General features: G+C 43.0%; 1 protein-coding gene across 2 annotated transcripts in view; it reads left to right on the forward strand.

Annotated features, from left to right (window-relative positions):
- Positions 1-22,211, forward strand: part of KCMF1 (potassium channel modulatory factor 1) — a 64,727-nt gene that overhangs the window by 23,109 nt on the left and 19,407 nt on the right. For both annotated transcript variants that reach the window (XM_082497585.1, XM_082497586.1), the window contains one exon: positions 6,566-6,733. In XM_082497585.1, the coding sequence (XP_082353711.1) occupies positions 6,566-6,733 (168 nt within the window). The remainder of the gene's footprint in view (positions 1-6,565; positions 6,734-22,211) is intronic.

Raw genomic sequence — 22,211 nt, forward strand, 5'->3', positions numbered from 1 at the left:
CAGAGCAGTTGTGGATGCTCCATCCCTGGAGGTGTTCAAGGCCAGGCTGGATGGGGCTTTGAGCAACCTGGTCTAGTGGGAGGTGTCCCTGCGTGTGGCAGGGGGCTTGGGACTAGATGATCTTTAAGGTCCCTTCCAACCTAAACTATTCTATGATGCCATGATTAGAAACAACCAGTTAAGTAGAATGTTTTTCTGTAAGGCCTAGGTCACCGTGTGGCATGAAGACTACAGATGAGATAGTTGATATCAAGGAAATTTATTTAAAAAAAAAATAAACAAAAAAAAACCCCAAAAAAAACAAAACACACACACAGCAAAAAAACCCAAAACAACTTAGTGAAAAAGCATCTTGCACTGAAATGTATGAGATGCATATTAAAAGTAGCCTTAGTTATGATCTTCAGAACGTAAAATTTTAATGCAGTACACAGGTTGTAACCTTGTGATGCCTTTTTTGTCATACAAAATTTTTTAATTTTGACTTGTGTGGTTAAGCTGGGTTTTTTGGAAGCTAATTTTGAAAAGTAGGAAATGTTAAAGTTTGTCTAGCCCCTTGAAATTCAGTTGCACTCTTGCATGTAATTCTCTCAGTCTTTGAGAAGGGCAAACCCATTTAGGACGTCAGGTAAGATAGGAAAAAATGCTTAAATAATTGTCACTTTCTTTTTGGAGAACAAATCATTGACAGACCAATTTTTTGTTAACATTGGACATTAAATAAATGCAGTGATCCTCACTCTGAGCACTGATAATTTAAAAACAGTACCCGAATTACAGGCCAGAAGGTTGATTTTTGAACATTTTGCTGCTGACAGGAATGTTAAATGGTGAAACTACTACTCATGAATCTAATGTCTTCTAGTGTGTTGCTAAAACAAAGGAGTTTTGTTCTCAGGGATCACAAGGATTAAATACTGTTTCAGGATCTAAATGTTGCTGTCTTCACTGTTTGAGTAGTTCAGTTGCAGGCTTCATCTGAGTTTTAAATGTTTTCTAGTGACTAGTGGATGGCAATTTTCTCTTAAAAATTAAACAATATATCCAAAGTACTGATAAAGTTTAGCAACTTACATTGTTTGAGGCAGGAACATATTCCAGTGTCTCTCTATAGCTTGTCTTTGATCGTGTATTCTTCATAAGAAAAAACCCAAAACTGCTGAGTTCTCCACAGTTTCTCAGGTCATTTTTAGGCCAGATTATTGGGCTTTTAATATTAGTATCTGAGAAGGCCAAGTGTGTGCATGTGGGGAAGCCCTTTGCTCTGTTACAAATGGGTGTCTGTTCAAGGCAGTAATGGCTTGGGACATTCAGGACACCTTTAATTGATGTTGTACTGTAACTTTACTTGTAGCTGTAAAAGCAGATCAATTCTGGTGTATGTAGTATTTGAACTACGTGTCTGTCCAGTGTTGTTCTCTCTATTGTGAAATCAGATTATGTGCTCTCTTTGGTGTCTCTGTTAAAAGTAAAAGCAACTTCATCTGGCTTTAGTTAATTCCAAGCAAAATCAATTCTATGTCATAAGAGCAAATTATATTTGGCTATCACAGTCAGAATATGAAAGGTGTTGGAGACAGGGGGGTTGTTTTGGCTTTGTAGTCCCCCTTCTCCCCCCCCCGACGTGACTATTCAGCATGCTATGTATAAAATGCCTGTGTGATAATATCTTCCCTGAAGTCATTGTCCTGGACTAGATGAAGATGTGGGATGACTTGACATAAAAGCAGTAATTTTATTGATAGAGTAAAGTATGTTTTATAGTACTGTTACGTATCATGATTCATTTCACTGAAAATATGAAACTGGAGAGACTGAGACTGCTGATATTGCGAGAGAATACTGCTGAAGAAACTTTCAGAGCTTGAATTTTGATAATTAAATTGAACCAAAACACTTCAGGCTTTTAGCTCAATGCCACCCTCTAGTGGAAAAACATTGCATTAAAAAATCCTCACCATTCTTTGTCAGTGAGCAGCAAGGTTTTAATTAGACATGATGTGTTGTGCCGGATATGTGTGTACTTGTATAGCAATAACAAAGTAGAAGATTTGAGCAAGACACCTCTATCATCTATGATAATGAAAATTTAATCCATAACTAAAATGGATATTTCTGACTCTCATCATTCCAAATCATTGCTTTGCAAAAGGTGACTCAAAAGTTCTCATTGAATAGCAGTTCATTCAGGGTTAATAGGATTTCATTCAAGGATTCTTTTAAAAGTCAATAGTTTTTGTGTGAGTCAGAAACGTATGCTGACTATTGAAGTCTTTGTCACACATTGTTCAGGCTCTTTTGGTTGGTTGGTTGCTTTTGTTCCCTGCTTCAAAGTGAACCAGTCCAGACCATGTTTTCTCAAAACCTGTGATTAATATGGATGCATCCAGTTTAATCTGACATTCTTGAATCTGTAATGTAAGTGCTGTATTCACAAATGTAAGTTAAATACAGGGAAATGTTGGACAGGCATCTAGTGAAAGACATGCTGTGCTGACTAGAGTACGTTGTCTTCAAGTATTTACGTTTTGTGCAGGGAACAGAAATGAACTTTTGGAATTTCACAGAATCACAGAATTATCAGAGTTGGAAGGGACCTCTAGAGATCATCTAGTCCAACTCTCCTGCTAAAGCAGGATTGCCTAGAGCACATTACTCAGGACTGCATCCAGGCGGGTCTTGAAAATCTCCAGGGAAGGGGACTCCACAACCTCCCTGGGCAGCCTGTTCCAGTGCTCTGTCACCCTCACCGTAAAGAACTGTTTCCGTGTATTTGAACGGAACTTCCTGTGTTCTAACTTGTGCCCATTGCCCCTCGTCCTGTCACTTGGAACCAATGAAAAGAGTCTGGCTCCATCCTTCTTCAACCCACCCTTTAGATACTTGTATGCCATAATAAGGTCTCCCCTCAGCCTTCTCTTCTCCAGGCTAAAGAGTCCCAGCTCTCTCAGCCTTTCCTCATAAGGCAGATGCTCCAAGCCCTTAATCATCTTAGTTGCCCTTCGCTGGACTCGCTCCAGCAGCTCCCTGTCCCTCTTGAACTGGGGAGCCCAAAACTGGACACAGTATTCCAGTTGTGGCCTCACCAGTGCAGAGTAGAGGGGGAGAATGACCTCCCTCGACCTACTGGCCACACTCTTCCCTATGCAGCCCAGGATTCCATTGGCCTTTTTGGCGACAAGGGCACATTGCTGGGCCATGGATAATTTACTGTCTACAATTTCAACTATTTCAGTTGATGTAAAGATTAAAGTACAGAAAAAAAACAAAATCAAAGCTTTGATAAGAAAATAGTAGAAAGAATAGGGTGTGCAGAGCTTATTTGCCTGGGTATTTCAGTTTCCAGATCCCCGGTTGGATAGATGAGTGAGGTTTTGGCAGCCAAGTAATAGGCTTGAAAAGGAACAGGAAAAACTAATGGACCTGACTTTGAGACTGTTTTAAAAAGGGAAGAATAAATGACATAACCTCTGGAAAAGAGGTCCTACTGGTTTCAGGGTGCAGTCTGGGGATTTAAGCATGGGTTTTGCTCCCAGAGATTTTTAATTTAATTACAATTTTCCCTATTGTGCTTTTCATCTTCTGTTATGCAAAAGGATATAAAGGTAATATGGTACATGCCCTGCTGTCAGCCTGTTTATTGAAGGGGAGCACGTGGTAGTTGTGGCAAAGTATTAACCTTGAAAGATAGAGACAGCATGCTTTCTACAACTCTGTTATTCTCTTGGTCTGACTTCAGCAGCTGTAGTGATGTGTTATGCTAATGTTAGTTTTTCTGTTCAAATCAGACTGGACTTTCTGATAATTGATCATAAGAAGCAAAACTCATCTGTTGTTTGAAAACCTTGTTGTATATTTCCACTGGAAATGTTCTTAAGTTTTAACTACAAACATTTTGCTATGATTTATGTTTATGACTGGATTTCTCCAAAGTTAGTATCACAAAGGGTTGCAGTTCGGAATTATATGGAGAAGTACCAAGGGTAAATCGTGCTTGACCAATCTGATAGCTTTCTATGATGTTATAACTGGTTGGCTGGATGAGGGGAAAGTCGTGGATGTCATCTACCTTGACTTTAGCAAGGCTTTTGACACTGTCTCCCATGACATCCTCATTAGGAAGCTGAGGAAGTATGGGCTAGATGAGGTGACAGTGAGGTGGATTGAGAGTTGGCTGCGGGACAGGACTCAGAGGGTTGTGATCAGCGGCACAGAGTCTAGTTGGAGGCCTGTAACCAGTGGTGTCCCCCAGGGGTCAATACTTGGTCCTATTTTGTTTAATATATTCATTAATGACCTGGATGAGGGGACAGAGTGTATCCTCAGCAAGTTTGCTGATGATACCAAACTGGGTGGGGTGGCTGACACCCCAGAGGGCTGTGCTGCCATCCAGCGTGACCTGGACAGGCTGGAGAGCTGGGCAGAGAAGAACCTAATGAGGTTCAACAAAAGCAAGTGCAAGGTCCTGCACCTGGGGAGGAAGAATGCTAGGCACCAGTACAGGTTAGGGGCTGACCTGCTGGGAGATAGCTTGGAGGAGAAGGATCTGGGGGTTGTGGTAGACAGTAAATTATCCATGGCCCAGCAATGTGCCCTTGTCGCCAAAAAGGCCAATGGAATCCTGGGCTGCATAGGGAAGAGTGTGGCCAGTAGGTCGAGGGAGGTCATTCTCCCCCTCTACTCGGCACTGGTGAGGCCACAACTGGAATACTGTGTCCAGTTTTGGGCTCCCCAGTTCAAGAGGGACAGGGAACTGCTGGAGCGAGTCCAGCGAAGGGCAACTAAGATGATTAAGGGCTTGGAGCACCTCCCTTATGAGGAAAGGCTGAGAGAGCTGGGACTCTTTAGCCTGGAGAAGAGAAGGCTGAGGGGAGACCTTATTATGGCATACAAGTATCTAAAGGGTGGGTTGAAGAAGGATGGAGCCAGGCTCTTTTCAATGGTTCCAAGTGACAGGACGAGGGGCAATGGGCACACGTTAGAACACAGGAAGTTCCGTTCAAATACACGGAAACAGTTCTTTACGGTGAGGGTGACAGAGCACTGGAACAGGCTGCCCAGGGAGGTTGTGGAGTCCCCTTCCCTGGAGATTTTCAAGACCCGCCTGGATGCAGTCCTGAGTAATGTGCTCTAGGCAATCCTGCTTTAGCAGGAGAGTTGGACTAGATGATCTCTAGAGGTCCCTTCCAACTCTGATAATTCTGTGATTCTGTGATTCTGTGAAGTATTTGCACTTAGAACATGTGTAAATGAGAACTTCTTAAAAACACGTGTCTTCAAGTAGGAACAGTCTGGATATTGGAGAGAACACGTGACAGGAGGAGTTTGTTGCAGAGAGGGTTACATCTGCATTAGATCAACTGTTTTGAGCTTAAAGGAGAAAAATGGGGAAAATACAACTTATGGGAGAACCGTGACTTAATACCTCGTCTGGAAGTGTGTTAGTGTCTGACACATTGAATGTGATGGTGCAATTATTTGAACAAGTAGCAGAGATTTAAAAGAAATCACTTATTGTTTGTTCCTGTATTACACATGGTAAAGCTTCTGTTCGGCTGCTACAGAGTGGAGTAGCACAACAAAAAAATGCAAAAAAAAAAAAAAATAAAATCTGTAATTAACGCCAGCCCTCTGGTAGTTAGGCTTAAAAATTAGGGAGGTGGCCTATGTGACTATTTCATTCTGGCAATTTTATTTCTCTCAAGTTGTCTGTGCTTGTACCAAGTTATGAAGAATATGCCTTAGCTGATGCTGAAAGAGGATGTTGCTTAAAACCCTGCCTTTAATTGTATACACTAGTTTCCTTCTTGGAGGCCCTTAAGTCGCTGCTGCAATTGAAGGAAGTTTGTGTTAGACTTGATATATTACAAGATGATGACACTTCTACTTAGTTAAGTAACTAAGAGAGAACTGAAACCACACAGAAAAATCAAAACCTTTGGAAGCTATAAAGCCTTTCTCTGACACAGGCAGTGTGACTACTACCTTACAGTGCAGAGATTTAGCTAGAGAAAGAAAAAGGGTGGAGAGAACTGATGCATCCTAACTTCAAAAAGCACCCTAACTTTTTTCTGTTAATTAAAACAGAAAATGTCCCTAATTTCTACCCCACATATAATGTCAGGGATGGTTGTAGTGTTCTTCAGAATTAAAGTACTAGGAAGTCTGAAAGTAAAGTCTGAAAAGCTAGTGGATTTTTGTCAGTTGTTTTGCTTATTGGTTTTTAATCTTGATCAGCTGTTATATACTGTTCAGCGTTTGGCCCAAGGTTCCTAACTGAACAGTCAAAATACTGGTCATTACTACTAGGTAAAGAGATTTTATAACTTGACCTATTATTATTTCAGGTGCTTGAGTTTGCCCTTATTTTACTTTAAGAATTCAAGATTCTAATTTTGGGACAGCAGTATCTTTTAGAGACATAAATACATTTCAAAATTGTCAGCTGCACATGTCAGAAATGACTGGCTCCTTTTAGTTGTTGAGAGGCATTAGCAACAAATCTGCCTCTTATTTTAAAAAAGTGTATTTATTGCTGTTTTAAAGCAATTTTATTTATTTACAGGTGTCAGCTGTGATGCATGTTTAAAAGGAAATTTTCGAGGTCGTCGATACAAGTGTTTAATTTGCTACGATTACGATCTATGTGCAACTTGTTATGAAAGTGGTGCAACAACAACAAGGCATACAACTGACCATCCAATGCAGTGCATACTAACAAGAGTAGATTTTGGTAAGTGATAATTTCAAACTCTAGTAATTTGCTGCTATGTTGTTTCTATGTTTTTTCACGTTTCTACTTATTAATCACTTTACCCATTAGCACATTGTAAATAAAAGCAAGTTCTCATCTTCTAAAACCAGGCATATTTTCTTTGATTTTAGCATACAACAACTGATGTATATATTTCTTTTAATTGATACATAGATTTTTTTTAATCTTTTTTTATTTTGGTCTGCTAACATCACGTAATAAATATTCTTAATAACAATGACTACTCCTAACTAACTTGCAGTTCAGAAGACGTGGCAACCTTCTCCCCCAGTATGCTTTACGGAAGTGCCACAGTGTACAAGCAGAAAAATCCTGGTGAGGTTTTGTAGGAGTGTTATTCACTGGTGGCTTATGTGGAACTGTAGGTACAGCAGGGGTAGTGATGGAGTGTACTGAGTATGAAAGACTAGTAGCAAGGACTAGCATGTAGTGTTCTTGGAACTCTTTAGAAGATTTACTAATTTTAGACTTATTTCTGACTGTCAACCATGTCAATATTTAAAATAAAAAATAATTGTTTCTGTTGCATCTTATTTGTAACAGGTTGTAACTCTTGAGGTACTTCTGTGACAAACAGCTGCTATACGTCGAGCATCAGCAAGATCTTAGATTTCACTTATATGTTAAGTCCACAGGGCTAGCATTTTAATACAGGTTTTTTTTTTTGTGATTCTGGCTGTATTGTTCTTTGTTTTGAATTCTTTAAATGTGATGATTTCTTAAAAGCTGGAGTCTTATGAATTGTAAATTACTTCTTTACCTTTGTGATCAAAACACAAGTAAAGTCTATTTCTTTATTGCTCTAAAGATTAGAGAATAGTTATATACAGAAACATGCAGTTGTTTTCTCAAAATGGCCTTTGAATGAAGATGTCCTTCATTGTCTTAATTCTCAGGCCTCCACTTGCCCCAAGACTACCTGGTCATGACTTCAAAAATCCAGGCCCATGGAATCCAGGGTTTGGAAGGAAATAACTTAGTGCATTATCAAAAATGCATGCCACCATTTTAGCTTGCATATGTTTCTTCTTGGGCTTCTTTTTTTTGGTCTCACTAATGAGGTAAAATTCTCTGTGTACAGTATATTAATTCAGGGTTCTGGTCACCGTTTGAGATGCACCATTCGAACTTCTTAGCCCCTTAGCAACAGTTATCCTTGGATGTTACACATGGGCTAAAAGAACAGCATTGCCATAAACATCAAAATCTCATGATAGGGATAAGGGGACTGAAACGTGCTTGCTACGAACCTTAAGCTAATAGCAGATGTCAAAGCTTTCTGCATACTGCAGTGAGGAAACTTGTTCTAAACATTACTCTCTTAAAAAAAAATGCTTATCATCAGAACCTAAGAACATCTAGGAAATGTATTTTGTTTCTTGTAATGTCACTATTTCTCTTTTGGAAGTCTTTGATAAACATACCTTTTGGTTTAATGCATTTTATTTGTGTATGTTGTCGGGGCAGAGAGGAGTTATTTTTTACTTTTCAAGTCTGCATGAAGAATACAGGTAGCAAGGTGGAAGAAGGTTCACAGTGAACTATTGAGATGGGTAATAGGATTCCAAGGGCTACTCCTGCATTGCTTGGTGTTTACGCTACTGTGGCTTCTTTAAAGAAGAATAAGAAAACAAGCTTTAGAAATTTCATATGGCTTGATATCCGAGCATTGTTCCCACAGAACCACTGTTAGGAAAAAAAAAAAAAATACTGTAGCTCAGCTCTGCAGCAAGGCTCCTGGTTAGATTAGCACTGTAGAACAAGAACAGAAAAGAATGCATCACCACCAGATTGTGAACCATAGCAAAGGTTAATGGCAGTGGAATACTAGTGACTTAGTAAGCTTATACACTGGAGAATTAATTGAGGAATACTTATAAATAATATATTCCTTAGGGCTCAGGAAGGTCTGTGACATCATTCTTAAAATGCTTTTCTTTCACAGTTTTGTGTAGAATGTAAGACATAAAGGAGTGTGTCTTTACAGTGTTGTACAGATGCTTAGAGAAACTAGGGTAACTTTTCAGAGGGCCTTGAGTAGCCAAGGAGATCATGTGACTTTGAGGAACATCCAAAAAATTAGGAGCTAAGGTATGTTAAGTTTAATTAGAAAATCAATAGTGAATGGTAGGACTAATTTAGTGTGACCTGTTTCAGACTTGTCAGGATAGCTGTACTAGTGAATATTAAAAATCACCAAGGAAGCAGATATTAATGGGTTAAAAGAAAATAATCTCAAGGGGCAGATTGTCAGTGTAAAACTAAATAACATAGAAGTAATAAAGACTTTAGTTACATGCTAGTGACATGAGAAGTCAAATTAAAGGAGAATGTTTTCTAATGTGTGACAGCATGAGTAAGGAGTTTTCCTAAGTAAGGAAAACTTCAGTACAAACACAGAATGGAAGGCTGTTAGTATAGGTAGGTGTGTGACTTGTAGTTTCCCTAGCTATTGACAAACTTCGGTACTGTTGTCTGTTACCAGGTTTGATTCAAAGGTATGGAAACTTTTTAATACAAATAAACTTAGAGTTTTTGCTGATGGTGGGGAAGGAAGTGGACAGCTGGTGAAAGATAGAGTTTTGCCAAGGAAAAGGAAGCAGGGTGGGGGGATCCTTCCATTGCAAAACTGGTGCAAGCTCTTCAGTGGCAGTCAGTGACATTTTTCTAATTTTAAAAGTGTGCATGGGGATCAGTGAGTCATTTGCTCAAGGTCCGTCTGCAGCTGATGAAAAGGACCCTGTACTTCTCGTTTCCGTCACCGATCCAGCCAGCACTGTCTATGTACAGATAACTTTGGAGTTCACTTAAGTACTCTGTGCCTAAAGCTGTGACCAATTTCAGGTTTGTGGTGGACAGTTTATCGCATGGATGGTCCTATGTGTCTGGGATTGTTTCAGCATAGAAAAGGTTAAATATTTTTTACCTCCATGAAAATTCTGATGCATTTTTAGGGTTGCTAGGTACTGTAATGATGTTGCAGAGCATATTGTGAGAAGGTGGACTTCTTAAGGTGCTCTGAAGGAGCTTTTGTTGTCATCTTGATACTTTTTGATTTATTTTCCCTCGCCAAGACTTGGACTAGTATAGGAGCCCCTATAAGAACACTGAAAACAAATAAAAAGCTGTAGTGCTTTCTGGCTACACATGTGTTCACTAGTTGGTGTATTTGTCTTTCAGGGGTTGGTGTATGACCTAGTATTAATTTTGAAACAAGATGGGATCCAGGACAGTGTCAGTGCTATTGATCTTCAGTCTCCACAAGAGACACTGGAAAAAATGCTTTAACACATGCACCAAGAGTGATATGCTGCTGTAACAGGGACAGAGCTTAAAATAAAATATGAAGTCTCATAGGTAATGACAAGTGGCCTTTAAAGCACAAATCCAATTAGTTTATTTCTGAGAGGTCAAAGAGTAGAATTGCAGTAGGCCTGCGTAAAGAACAGGAATGTGCTTACCGGGCAGTCGTTGTACTTTTATGCTTTTTGTAGGACAATTTGTCAGGACAATGGAGAAGTTCAGAGCAAATATCCTGGTTTTCTTTATCCCAAAAAAGAATCCTAAGCTGTTAGTATGCTTTATGATTTTAAGCATGTGGGTTGCACACTACCCCCACCATTTTAAAGGGCTTGTACTGGCAAAGAAATTAATACAAATTGTTAGTAGAATTCTCTGCAAAAATTATGCTGCGTTACTTTGATGAAAGTACAGAACAAGCGTACCTTCACTTGTCAGGTCAAGTGCTTATGCAACAGAAGATTCTGCAACCTTTTGTGCCTAATTCTTAGGCAAAGGGAGCTGCTCTTTTGTGATTTTTTTTTTTTTTTTTTTTTTTTTTTTTTCCCCAACCGCTAGAACAAGATCTCTCTCGTAAGCTCTGTCAGAGCATCATAGAATAGTCTAGTTTGTTTGGAAGGCGACTCTGGGGATCATCTGATGCACCTTCTGTTGGAAACAGGGACATAAGTTGGACTATCCCATCAAGCCAAGTCTTGAATATTTCCCGCGAGGGATCTTTCACCACTGCTGGGCCACCTATTCCAGTGTTTAGTTCCTACAATGAATGTTGGGCTTTTCTTGTTTGTTTCCTGTTATTCAAACATAATTTCCTCTGAAGCAGCTTGTGCCTGAAGCCTGTCACTATGTGTCCTTTTGAAGAGCACACCTCTGTTTCCTCTACAACTACTTTTGCGGTATAAAAAGTTGGAGATGAAATCCACCTTGAGTCTTCTCTATGGTAGATGAACCCCATTTCTTCAACTGTTCTTATGTCAGGTTCTCCAACCCTCCGTCTTGGTGGACACATATGTGTGTGCATACACACAACACACAAAAACTCTCATAGTGCCTCTCCATTTTATTTCAATATTGAATTGAAGAGACACAAACTGAACCCTATGTTGCTGGTGTTGCCTAACAAGTGCCAGGTAACCTGGGATAATCATATCTTTTCATCTGATGGCTGTTCTCTTACTGACTTAGCCCAGGTCATCATTTGCCTTCAGTGATGCTGGGGCACACTGCTTGCTTATGTTTGGCTTGTTGTCCACTGGGATCCCCCAGTCCTTTTCAGCAGAGCTGCTCTCCAGCTAGTTGACCCTGCCTTTGAGCAGCAGCTGCTGTTTTTGCACTGGTCAGTATTGGTAAACAGGCTGCAAATCCTCCGTCATCTTCATTAGCAACTGTGCTCATTCATGGCTTCAACATGTGGTTCTTACAGTTAGGGATCAGCAAGACCAGGGCTGCCTCACAAGGAATAACAAACCAGGAGCTGAGGGTGACCACAGCACAGGCAGGAGCAGTGTGCTCACAGACGGGGTGTGCAGGGCAGGGTTGGTAACAGGAGGAGATCCTGTTGATGGTCTCAGACAAAGCAAGTATAACAAGTGAGCTGTGGGGTCCGTGCAGGAAATGCATCTAAGGCAGGGTGGTGTCTGGGTGCAGCTGCAGCATAGTTTGTGGCCAGATGGTCTGACCTTAGCTGTAGACCATTGGCAAAGGGTGTGTAGGGTGTGTCGTAGAGGTCTGCTTTGAGGCTGGTCAGGGCAGCTAAGGCCTATTGGGCAGCTCAGGGCCCTGAGACCTGCTAGGGAAACAAAACACCCAGTTGCTGCTGGATGAATAACTAAATACCTGCCATGTAATCATTGTCAGCCTCACCAGCATGTCTCACACTGAAACAATTAACCCAGCGCTATCTGGCTGTGAGGTTGAATACCGAGATTGGCAGCTGATGAAATGGCATGAAGAAAAATGGAGGATGTAATGTTTCTTCCTGCTAGACATAGCTGCCCTGGAACCTTGCTGAAAGATTGAAATAGTGATGCTCTGTCTGGGAGGAATGAGCAGCTGTTTCCAGATTCAACAAAACTGGCATTTTACTCTAGCAAACATGGCTCTTGCACTGCCATTGTAGTGAAAGGGGAGAGTTCCAAGTGAGGTGAGTAGAGATCCCACCCATTGAGAGTAGATCCCTACAGTCTGTAAAGCAGGACGTTGATTAACAGAATATTAGTCTAAATGAGTATTACAGCTATATCACTGTGTATCTTTGTTTCATAGGATCAGTCATAAGATAATTCTGATTGGAAAGGATCTCTGGAGGTCTCTGGTCCAACCTTCTGCACCAAGCTGTGAGATCAGACCAGGGTAGTCAGGGCTTTGCCCACCTGGGTCTTGAAAACCTACAGGAATGAAGGTGGCACAGGGGCTGTTTGGGTATCTTGTTCCACTGCCTTTGTACATGGGGGGAAAACATTTTTCCTTATATCCTCTTGTCCTCCTGTACTGCAACATTGTGAAAAACCTGGCTGCATCATAGAATCCTTATGACTGGAAAAGACCTTTAAGATTATCAAGTCCAACCATTATCTAACTCTACCAGGCCCACTTCTAAACCATGTCCCTGAGCACCATATCTAGATGGCTTTTAAACGCATCCAAGGATGGCGATTCAACTTCCCTGGGCAGTGTGGTCCAGTCTTTGATAACCCTTTCAGTGTAGAAGTTTTTCCTGATGTCTAACCTAATCATCCCCTGGTGCAACTTGATGCCATTTCCTCTTGTCCTATCAGTTGTAACTTGTGAGAAGAGACCAATGCCCACCCCTCTACAACCTCCTTTCATGTAGCTGTAGAGAGCAATAAGGTCTCCCCTCAGCTTCCTTTTCTTCAGACTAACCAACCCCAAATCCCTCGGCTGCTGCCCATAAGACTTATTCTCAAGACCCTTTACCAGCTTTGTTGTCCTTCTCTGGACCCTCTTCAGCACCTCAATGTCATTCTTATACTGTGGCACCCAAAACTGAACATAGTACTCGAGGTGCGGCCTCGCCAGTGCCAAGTACAGTGGGACAATCGCTTCCCTAGTCTTGCTGGCTACACTATTCCTGATGCAGGCCAGGATGCTGTTGGCCTTCTTGGCCACCTGGGCACACTGTTGACTCATGTTCAGCTGGCTGTCAGTCAGCACTCCCAGGTCCTTCTCTGCTGGGCAGCTTTCCAGCCACTTCTCCCGAAGCCTGAAGCACTGTGTGGGGTGGTTGTGGCCCAAGTGCAGGACTTAATACTTGGCCTTGTTTAAGCTCATACTATTGGCCTCAGCCCATTGATCCAGCCTGTCCAGATCCCTCTGAAGAGCCCTCCTACCTTTAAGCACATCAAGGCTCCCACCTAATTTGGCATCTTCTGCAAACTTACTGAGGGTGCTCTCAAGCCCCTTGTTGAGATCATAAGTGATCTCCTGTCTTGTAGATATGGGAGTAGCTGTTAGTTGATGCAAAGCTGTCTGCTCCAGGCTGAATCAGTTATGGCCCTGCAGCTTCTTCTTGCAGGGTGAGTGTTCTAATCCTGCCATTTTAATGGCTGCCTGCTGAACTCACTTCAGTTTGATGTCTCCCCTGTACTAGGAGGCTCCAAACAAGATACAGTGCCTGGATGATGCTGATGGGTGCTGAGCCGAGGGGATCACCCCTACTTATACTGCTCTAGGCACATGGTTAGCTCCTGCTCAGCTTGTTGCCCCTCCTGCACCCAGCACCATCTCCTCAGAGCTGCTCCCTGGCCCTGCTGGCATCGCTGCCCAGGTCTGCCTGCCTGGTGTAGGGCTTGGCTGAATTTCATAAGATTCCTGTTGGCCCCATTCCTTTATGCAAATATTTATAAATAGAGGGTAGGTAAGCATTATTTCTTTAAGTTTATAGCAGAATATCTAGCAGATTTTAGAATGTTTTTTGTTCAGAAAATCTGCAGCAAACCAGAACTAACAGCAGTTTTAAGAGTAATATTGTTTTGAGTAGTATGGCTACTTGATCAGTGATATATATGCTTTGTAAAATGTGGTGTGTTGCCACCATTTAGTTTCTTCAAATATTAAAAAAAATCAAACAACTTACATAATACCAACATTTTTATCTATGTATCAGATTGAAATTGCATTACTCATGAAGAAAAGTGAAACTAAAATTCCTGACTGCTGTGTACCTTTGCAAAGAAATATGTCTTAACAGAAAGCAAGGACAAGCTGTTACAAAATGTAGTCCTGACTTTGAAAGATTGATTTTTATCAGACTCGATGGGGAAGGTTGATTTTTCTCAGACTAGACTCGATGGGGGAAGGGGGTATTATCAGGCTTGCCTGTGACAAACCAAGGGATGATGCACGAAGGAGAGGGGGGTGCTAGCGAGGGCCTGCAGCTGTTTGCTCCAAGATGTGCTGGCTACACTGCAGCACACTTAAAGGCTTATGTAGATGGGCCAGGAGCTCCTGGGGTAACAGGAGCCAATGGGGAGGCATTGTTAATACACCCCAAAGGAATGCTGCCTGGAGAGCAGTGCAACTGCTCCATCCAAGTCAGCCTCAATGAGGACACAGCTGAAGTGCCTCTATGCAAATGCACATAGCATGGGGAACAAACAGGAGGAGCTAGAGACATGTGCACGCCTCCAAGGCTATGATCTCGTTGGTGTGACAGAACCGTGGTGGGATTGCTCCTATGACAGGAGTGTTGGCATGGAAAGTTACAGACTCTTCAGGAAAGACAGGCAGGGGAAACAAGGAGGTGGTGTTGCCCTATATGTTAACAACCAGCTGGAGTGCATGGAGCTTGACTTAGGGATGGATGATGAGCTGACTGAGAGTTTATGGGTCAGGATTAAAGAGAAATCAGGAGCAGGGCACATTACAGTGGGGGTCTGCTACAGACCACCTGACCAGGAAGACCAAGCAGATGAGGCCCTCTACAGACAGATAGGGGTGGCATCACGTTGGCAGGCCCTGGTCCTCAGGGGTGACTTCAACCACCCCAATGTCTGTTGGAAGGGTAACACAGCCAGACGTAGGCAATCCAGGAGGTTTTTGGATTGTATTGACAACAGCTTCCTTCTCCAAGTGGTAGGGGAGCCAACAAGGAGAGGAGCTATGCTGGACCTTGTCATTACCAACAAGGAGGGGCTGGTAGGGAGTGTCAAGCTCAAGGGTATCCTGGGCTTCAGTAACCATGAAATGGTGGAGTTTGAGATTCTCGAGGCACTGAGGAGGGTGTGCAGCAAGCTGACAACCCTGGACTTTAGGACAGCTGACTTTGGCCTCTTGAAGAATCTGCTTGGTATGGTGCCATGGGATGAATTGCTGGAGGGAAAAGGGGCCCAGGAAAGTTCATTAATGTTCAAGGATCACTTCCTCCAAGCTCAGGAGCGATGCATCCCTACAAAGAAGTCAGGCAGAAAAGCCAGGAGGCCTGCATGGATGAACAAGGAGCTCCTGGACATGCTCAAAAGTAAAAAGGGGTGGAAACAGGCGGGTAGGCTGGGAGGAATACAGAGAAATTGTTGGAGCAGCCATGGATCAGGTTAGACAAGCTAAAGCCCAGATAGAATTAATTCTGGCCAGGGACATAAAAAAAAAAACAGTGAGAAAAGAAAGACTAGGGAAGATGTGGGCCCTCTCCAGAAGGAAATGCAAGAGCTGGTCACCCAGGACAGAGATAAAGCTAAGGTACTCAATGAGTTTTTTGCCTCAGTCTTCACTGGCAAAGACTGCCACCACATTACCCATGAGGCAGAAGGCAAAGGCAAGGACTGGGAAAATGAAGAACCACCCACTGTAGGTGAAGACCAAGTATGAGACCACTTGAGGAACCTGAAGGTGCATGAGTCCATGGGACCTGATGAGATAGATCTGTGGGTCCTGAGGGAACTAGCAGACAAAGTTGTTAAGCCACTATCCATCATATTCGAGGAGTCATGGCAGTCATGTGAGGTTCCTGCTGATGGGAAAAGGGGAACATAACCCCTATTTTCAAAAAGGGGAAAAAGGAAGACCTAAGGAACTACAGGCCAGTCGGTCTCACCTCTGTGCCCAGCAAGATCATGGAGCAGATGCTCCTGAAAACTCTGATAAGGCACGTGGAAAATAAGGAGGTGATTGGTGACAGGCACCATGGCTTCACCAAGGGCAAGTCATGCCTGACAAATTTGGTGGCCTTCTATGACAGCGTTACAGCATTGGTGGATAAGGGAAGAGCAACTGATGTCATCTACCTGGACTTGTGCAAAGCATTTGACACTGTCCCGCACGATACCGTGGTCTCTAAACTGGAGAGACATGGATTTGAAAATATGGTCCACTCAGTGGGTAAGGAGTTGGCTGGATGGTTGCGCTCAAAGAGTTGTGGTCAATGGCTCGATGTCCAAGTGGCGACCAGTGACGAGTTGTGTTCCTCAGGGTTCAGTATTGAGACCGGTACTGTTCAACATCTTTGTTGGTGACATGGCCAGTGCAATTGAATGCTGCCTCAGCAAGTTTAATGATGATACTGAGGTGTGTGGAGCGGGTTGACATGCTGGAGGGAAGGGATGCCACCCAGAGGGACCTGGACCGGCTGGAGAAGTGGGTTCACGCCAACCTCATGAAGTCCCACCAGGCCAAATGCAAGGTCCTGCACGAGGGTCGGGGCAATTCCAAGCACAAACACAGGCTGGGCGGAGAAAGAATTGAGAGCAGCCCTGAGGAGAAGAACCTGGGCGTGTTGCTTGAGCAGAAGCTCAACGTGAGCTGGCAATGCACACTTGCAGCCCAGAAAGCCAACCGCATCCTGGGCTGCATCAGAAGAAGTGTGCCCAGCAGGTTGAGGGAGGTGATCCTTCCCCTCTACTCTGCTCTGGTGAGACCCTACCTGGAATACTGCATCCAGCTCTGGAGTCCGCAACACGGGAAAGACATGGACCTGTTAGAGCTGGTCCAGAGGAGGGCCACGAAGATGATCAGGGGGCTGGAGCACCTCTCCTATGAGGACAGGGTGAGAGAGTTGGGATTGTTCAGCCTGGAGGAGAGGAGTCTCTGGGGAGACCTTATAGCAGCCTTCCAGTACCTAAAGGGGACCTACAGGAAAGATGAGGAGGGACTCTTTATCAGTGAGTGTTGTGATAGGATGAGGCGTCATGGTTTTAAACTGGAAGAGGGTAGATTTAGATTAGATATTAGGAAGAAATTCTTTACTGTGAGGGTGGTGAGACTGGAACAAGCTGCTCAGAGCAGTTGTGGATGCTCCATCCCTGGAGGTGTTCAAGGCCAGGCTGGATGGGGCTTTGAGCAACCTGGTCTAGTGGGAGGTGTCCCTGCGTGTGGCAGGGGGCTTGGGACTAGATGATCTTTAAGGTCCCTTCCAACCTAAACTACTCTATGATATAAGGAATGCTACTGTAGTTCTGTCTCATTACTAGCCTCCTGCCAAGTTTAAGAATGTATTAGTTAATTTAAATGTTAAATGCAAGCATTGTGTAGCTATAGATGGATGAGAAAGCAAAACTGCTCATATTTTTGATTGAGTGAGTTTTCACATTAAATTTGGTTTTGGTTTTGTTTTTTTTTTTTTTTTCATTCAAGAAAAACTATAGTGTCTAAATACTGTTGAGGTTGAAATCTAACTTCCTAAACTGTTGTTGAGTACTCCTTAAACAGTATTCTGATCCTTTTACTCCTTTGAATTCTTCCTCTAACTGATAAGCTGTGTGGGTAATGAATCTTATCCTAGAAGGCTGTGGTTTTCTTTTTTACTAAGCAACCTTGTCTTCCTAGGTGCTTTGAAAAGAGGACTTTAGAGGTCCAGAGGATTTTGAAGAGTTATGGACCCCTGCTTTAGTGTAGGAAAGTGTTTGGAAAGAACCAAAATATATTACCTGAAAGATTTTTGTGGTCAGCCATCATAACAGTAATACAACTGTAAATGAAAACAGTAATACAATAGTAGGTTGCCTTACTTCTGCAGACGTGGAGGCGTGGCTGTACTTCCTCTAATTGTTAGGGTCTTAGCAAGTGAACCTTTGATAGTCAATAACATGACTGTTCATAAATTTTAGGATTCTTGATGTAAAAACAAACAGATGGAAAAATGTGTTCTGTAACTTCAACGCTAAAATTAGACACAAAGATTCATGATATCACCTAATTACCAACCTGGTTTTGTTTTTTAATTTATGTTGTAGGTTAAAAGAAAATTTATCTGGGGACCTGTATTTCAGATTAGAAAAGGGACAGATTTTGATTGTAAGATATGGAGAGAGATTAAAGTTGAGGGGGGGGAGAAAAGAAAGGGAGGTATAAACTTCCAAAGGAAGAGTATTTACGTTCGCCAGTGACTGATTGCATGTCTGACAGGTGCATTTTTAAATTTTTTTTTTTTTGTTAGATGAAGGTGTATTTATTTGGCATGTGCATGTCCATTTGCTGTGTATTATGAGAAAGATAGGTAAGGAGATATGAGTGGAAGAACATGCAGGAATATATATAATTAGGAGGCTGGAAAGAACTCAGATTTTTATTTTTTTTTTTTTTAACTAATAAATGGCTTGTTTCATACTCTCTAAAAGCAAGGGTGAGAAACACAGTACTCATCAAACTTCTCCCCTGTGTGATAGAACTGTGTACTACTGGAATTCTTGATCACACAATCACAGAATTATCAGAGTTGGAAGGGACCTCTAGAGATCATCTAGTCCAACTCTCCTGCTAAAGCAGGATTGCCTAGAACACATTACTCAGGACTGCATCCAGGCAGGTCTTGAAAATCTCCAGGGAAGGGGACTCCACAACCTCCCTGGGCAGCCTGTTCCAGTGCTCTGTCACCCTCACCGTAAAGAACTGTTTCCGTGTATTTGAACGGAACTTCCTGTGTTCTAACTTGTGCCCATTGCCCCTCGTCCTGTCACTTGGAACCATTGAAAAGAGCCTGGCTCCATCCTCCTTCAACCCACCCTTTAGATACTTGTATGCCATAATAAGGTCTCCCCTCAGCCTTCTCTTCTCCAGGCTAAAGAGTCCCAGCTCTCTCAGCCTTTCCTCATAAGGGAGGTGCTCCAAGCCCTTAATCATCTTAGTTGCCCTTCGCTGGACTCGCTCCAGCAGTTCCCTGTCCCTCTTGAACTGGGGAGCCCAAAACTGGACACAGTATTCCAGTTGTGGCCTCACCAGTGCCGAGTAGAGGGGGAGAATGACCTCCCTCGACCTACTGGCCACACTCTTCCCTATGCAGCCCAGGATTCCATTGGCCTTTTTGGCGACAAGGGCACATTGCTGGGCCATGGATAATTTACTGTCTACCACAACCCCCAGATCCTTCTCCTCCAAGCTATCTCCCAGCAGGTCAGCCCCTAACCTGTACTGGTGCCTAGCATTCTTCCTCCTCAGGTGCAGGACCTTGCACTTGGTTTTGTTGAACCTCATTAGGTTCTTCTCTGCCCAGCTCTCCAGCCTGTCCAGGTCACGCTGGATGGCAGCACAGCCCTCTGGGGTGTCAGCCACCCCACCCAGTTTGGTATCATCAGCAAACTTGCTGAGGATACACTCTGTCCCCTCATCCAGGTCATTAATGAATATATTAAACAAAATAGGACCAAGTATTGACCCCTGGGGGACACCACTGGTTACAGGCCTCCAACTAGACTCTGTGCCGCTGATCACAACCCTCTGAGTTCTGTCCCGCAGCCAACACTCAATCCACCTCACTGTCACCTCATCTAGCCCATACTTCCTCAGCTTCCTAATGAGGATGTCATGGGAGACAGTGTCAAAAGCCTTGCTAAAGTCAAGGTAGATGACATCCACGACTTTCCCCTCATCCAGCCAACCAGTTATAACATCATAGAAGGCTATCAGATTGGTCAAGCACGATTTACCCTTGGTAAATCCATGTTGACCACTTCCAATAACTTCCTGTTCCTCAACGTGTTTGGAGATGACATCCAGAATGAGTCGCTCCAATACCTTCCCAGGGACAGAGGTTAGACTAACCAGTCTGTAGTTCCCTGGGTCCTCCTTCTTGCCTTTTTTGAAGATTGGAGTGATGTCGGCCTTCCTCCAGTCCTCAGGCACCTCTCCTGTTCTCCATGACCGTTCAAAGACGATGGAGACGATTGATGTCTGGATTGAGCTAACAACAGATACTTTTACCTGCATGATAATCTATTTACCTCTCTTTTCAGGTTGGTTGTGGCCCTGTGCCCTTTGCTCAGCTGGGAAGTTGGAGTTGGTACTTCTGCCTTACTTGAAAATACTTAGATTCATGAAGCAGTGAGGTTTATAGGTAGAGGTTTTTAGACCACTTGATAATTTTGAGAGATTTTTTTCTTTTTAGATACTGGATGCAGAAGTTACTTTTATATGCAAATACTCTAAAATAAGATGATTTGCCCCTTTTCACTTGCTTGCCCCTTTGAGTCATCATCTTCTTGTTTTATCCAGACAAGTATATAAGATGCCAGGGCTTGGAAAATTTCCAGAAATGAGTCTGCTCAGCTAAAAAGAGTCCTCAAAGCAAATTTGGCTTGGTGTTCTTGCCTGTGTGTATGTTTGCAGTGATGGAGAATTTCTGTTTTCCAATTGGTAAATAGGTATTCAGTTATCATCATGAGGATCGTACCAAAGCTTGAGGAAAATCAGAGGACCAACTAAACAAACTGTCATTAGCTTTTGTTGTGTTTGTGACAGGTGTTTTTGCTATTCCCACAGGCATACAGAATTTTTTTGCAGAAGTTCTTGTTGAATTATTGAGTTTCAGGGAACAATACAGTGTTTGAGTGTGCAGATTAAATGCAGTTAAATTTGGAATTCTTCTTAACTATTCAGTTCAAAAGTTTGGCCACCTTACTTGTTTTGTTCCCAGCATCTATTTAAGTTCCAACCCTGTTGTATCCTTAGGACACTGAAAAAGTGACACTGTGGAAATAAGAATGCTTTTAAAGCTTTCCTTTTTGCTATATACTGTAACGAATTGTATAAGGAGTTGCTTTAACTAGAATTTTTCTTTGTATAATTGCAAGGCAGATTCTCCCATCCATCTTCATTGAAGCATTTTGCATTTATCTGTTCTAGACAACTATAATTTTTAATCTTTTGCCTTACAGGTAGGTTTTTCTGAAAGAATGTCTGTTCCAGAATCTGTATGGCTGATCCATTTGGAGACTGGTTTAGTGACTGCTTAGAACTTTGCCCCGTGTAAACCTTGTGTGTACTTTCCTTGTTTGAAACCATGACATATGTATAGTCTTCATATTTGAGTATGCTGCAGCATATTGGTAATCTTTTTACCCCCACTCAGTTTTTTTGGCCACATCAGAATGAGAGTCCGAATGGGATTCTTGGGGAAACTTTCAGAGGAGTACACTGTGAAATATGTACTGAAGTGGCACTGATTAGGAGCTCCAAAATCTTGAAGTTAGAATCATAGAGTTGGAAGGGACCTCTGGAGATCTAGTCCAACCCCCCTGCCAGAGCAGGGACACCTTAGAGCAGGTTGCACAGGAACGCGTCCAGGTGGGTTTTGAATGTCTCCAGCGATGGAGACTCCACCACCTCCCTGGGCAGCCTGTTCCACTGCTCTACCACCCTCAAGGTAAAGAAGTTCCTCCTCATATTTAGGTGGAACTTCCTATACTCAAGTTTGTGCCCGTTACTTCTTGTCCTGTCACTGGGCACCACCGAAGAGCCTGGCCCCATCCTCCTGGCACCCACCCTTTAAGTATTTATAAGCATTGATCAGGTCCCCCCTCAACCATCTTTTTTCCAGACTAAAGAGACCCAATTCCCTCAGTCTTTCTTCATAAGAGAGGTGTTCCAGTCCCCTAATTTTGGTAGCCCTATGCTGCACCCTCTCCAGCAGTTCCCTGTCCTTCTTGAGATGGGGAGCCCAGAACTGGACACAGTACTCCAGGTGTGGCCTCACCAAGGCAGAGTAGAGGGGGAGGATGACCTCCCTTGACCTGCTGGCCACACTCTGCTTGATGCACCCCAGGATGCCATTGGCCTTCTTGGCCACAAGGGCACATTGCTGGCTCATGGTCATCCTGTTGTCCACCAGGACTGCCAGGTCTCTTTCCACAGAGCTGCTCTCCAGCAGATCAGCCCCCAACCTGTACTGCTGCATGGGGTAATTCCTCCC

Source organism: Vanellus vanellus, assembly GCF_965231255.1.
Source record: "Vanellus vanellus genome assembly, chromosome: Z".
Classification (NCBI taxonomy): domain Eukaryota; kingdom Metazoa; phylum Chordata; class Aves; order Charadriiformes; family Charadriidae; genus Vanellus; species Vanellus vanellus.